The 1,620-nt window shown below is 32.0% G+C and overlaps 1 protein-coding gene across 1 annotated transcript in view; it reads left to right on the plus strand.

Annotated features, from left to right (window-relative positions):
* adprhl1 (ADP-ribosylhydrolase like 1) overlaps positions 1-1,019 on the plus strand; it is an 11,912-nt gene extending 10,893 nt beyond the window's left edge. The window contains exon 7 of the mRNA XM_016258398.1: positions 683-1,019. Coding sequence (XP_016113884.1) covers positions 683-840 — 158 coding nt within the window. The 3' untranslated portion in view covers positions 841-1,019. The remainder of the gene's footprint in view (positions 1-682) is intronic.
* The last annotated feature ends 601 nt before the right edge of the window (positions 1,020-1,620 follow it).

Genomic DNA, 1,620 nt, shown 5'->3' on the forward strand with positions numbered 1-1,620 from the left:
GACCATACTCAGAATTAGTGCTCTGCATTTATCCCATCCTAAGTGCACACACACACACCGTGAACACACACGAGTCACTGCCATTTATGCTGCGGCGCCCGGGGAGCAGTTGGGGGTTCGGTGCCTTGCTCAAGGGCAACTCAGTCGTGGTATTGAAGGTGGGAGAGAGCGCTGTACATTCACTCCCCCCCAACTACAATCCCTGCCGGTACAAGACTCGAACCCACAACCTTTGGGTTACAAGTCCGACTCTCTAACCATTAGGCCATGACTTCCCCCAACAACAATATAGTTTTAAAAAAATTACAGCATTTAAAAATGTAATCTATTTTATTTTTAATTATTTTAATAGTGAAGTCATGAAAACTATGAAATAAAACAAATGGAGGTATGGGAAAATAAAATAAAAAATAGTAAAAAAAATGAACAAATCAATAATTAAAACTAATTGTTATTAAAATGGTAATATAATTTTAAATAGACACTTTTAAAATAATAAAAAAGATCATTCATTTGACATTTTTTAATGAAGAGTTTTGTTTTGTAAAGTAATTTACACATATCCACAGTTTATGTTTGTCTACAAAACATCAGTCATTTAATCAGAAGCCTTCAGTTTTTATGTGGATTCACTGTGTGTGAGCATTTGACAGATTGTGTGCCACTGTGAATGTTTGTTCAGGCGAGAGCAGTGCGACAGGTCTGATCGCCGGCTGTCTTTATGGGCTGCTCTACGGGATCGACCAGGTTCCTGCTGGACTCTATCAGGATTTGGACAAAAGACAAAAACTGGAAGATCTGGGAGGACGATTATACCGAGCAGCGGCAGTAGAGAAGTAAAGCTGATGTCTGTGCCACCACCTTTATTAACATACTTCGAGTTAATCCCACATTTATATGGACTCAGGCAGTTGAGTTATCTTAAACCTGTAGCATTTGGAAAAAATACAAAAATAATAAAAATGCTATTTCTGAAAGAGATTATACATGAACATTTTAAAAGAAATGGGACATCAATATATCCGGTTACACTTTACAACAAGGTTCCGTTAGTAAATGTTATTTAATGAATTAACTGTGAGTAATATATTTGTCACAGAAATTATAAACATTTGTTAAAATTAGTTAATAAAAATAAATAAAACTGTTCATTGTTAGTGCGTGTTAGCTCAGGCCCATTAAATAATATTAACAGATAAAACTTTTGATTTTAATAATGTATTAGTACACTGACATTTTTTTTATGTAGGATTTATTTTTACAAATAATTTTCATTTAGAAGTTGCTAGTAAATTTCACAAATAATTGCAAAGAAATGTCAAGTAACACATTGAGTCGAAGTAGAAAGACTGAAATATATAAATATAAAATGTACTTCAATAACTCCAGCCTTTGTTTTATTTACAACTTTGAAAAATAATTTTATATTGAAATTAAAATTAATTAGTTAAAAAAGTATTAATTAATAATTATAATTGAAAAAGTATTAATAAATGCTTTAGAAGTATTTTCTATTGTTAGTTCATGTTAACTAATGTAGTTAACTAACGTTAACAAATGGAACTATTGTGAAGTGTTCTCAGATATCTTGTGAATATGAATAATCTTACATGTGACTCA

The sequence above is a fragment of the Sinocyclocheilus grahami genome, unplaced genomic scaffold, assembly GCF_001515645.1.
Source record: "Sinocyclocheilus grahami isolate Dianchi unplaced genomic scaffold, SAMN03320097.WGS_v1.1 scaffold1678.1, whole genome shotgun sequence".
Lineage (NCBI taxonomy): Eukaryota > Metazoa > Chordata > Actinopteri > Cypriniformes > Cyprinidae > Sinocyclocheilus > Sinocyclocheilus grahami.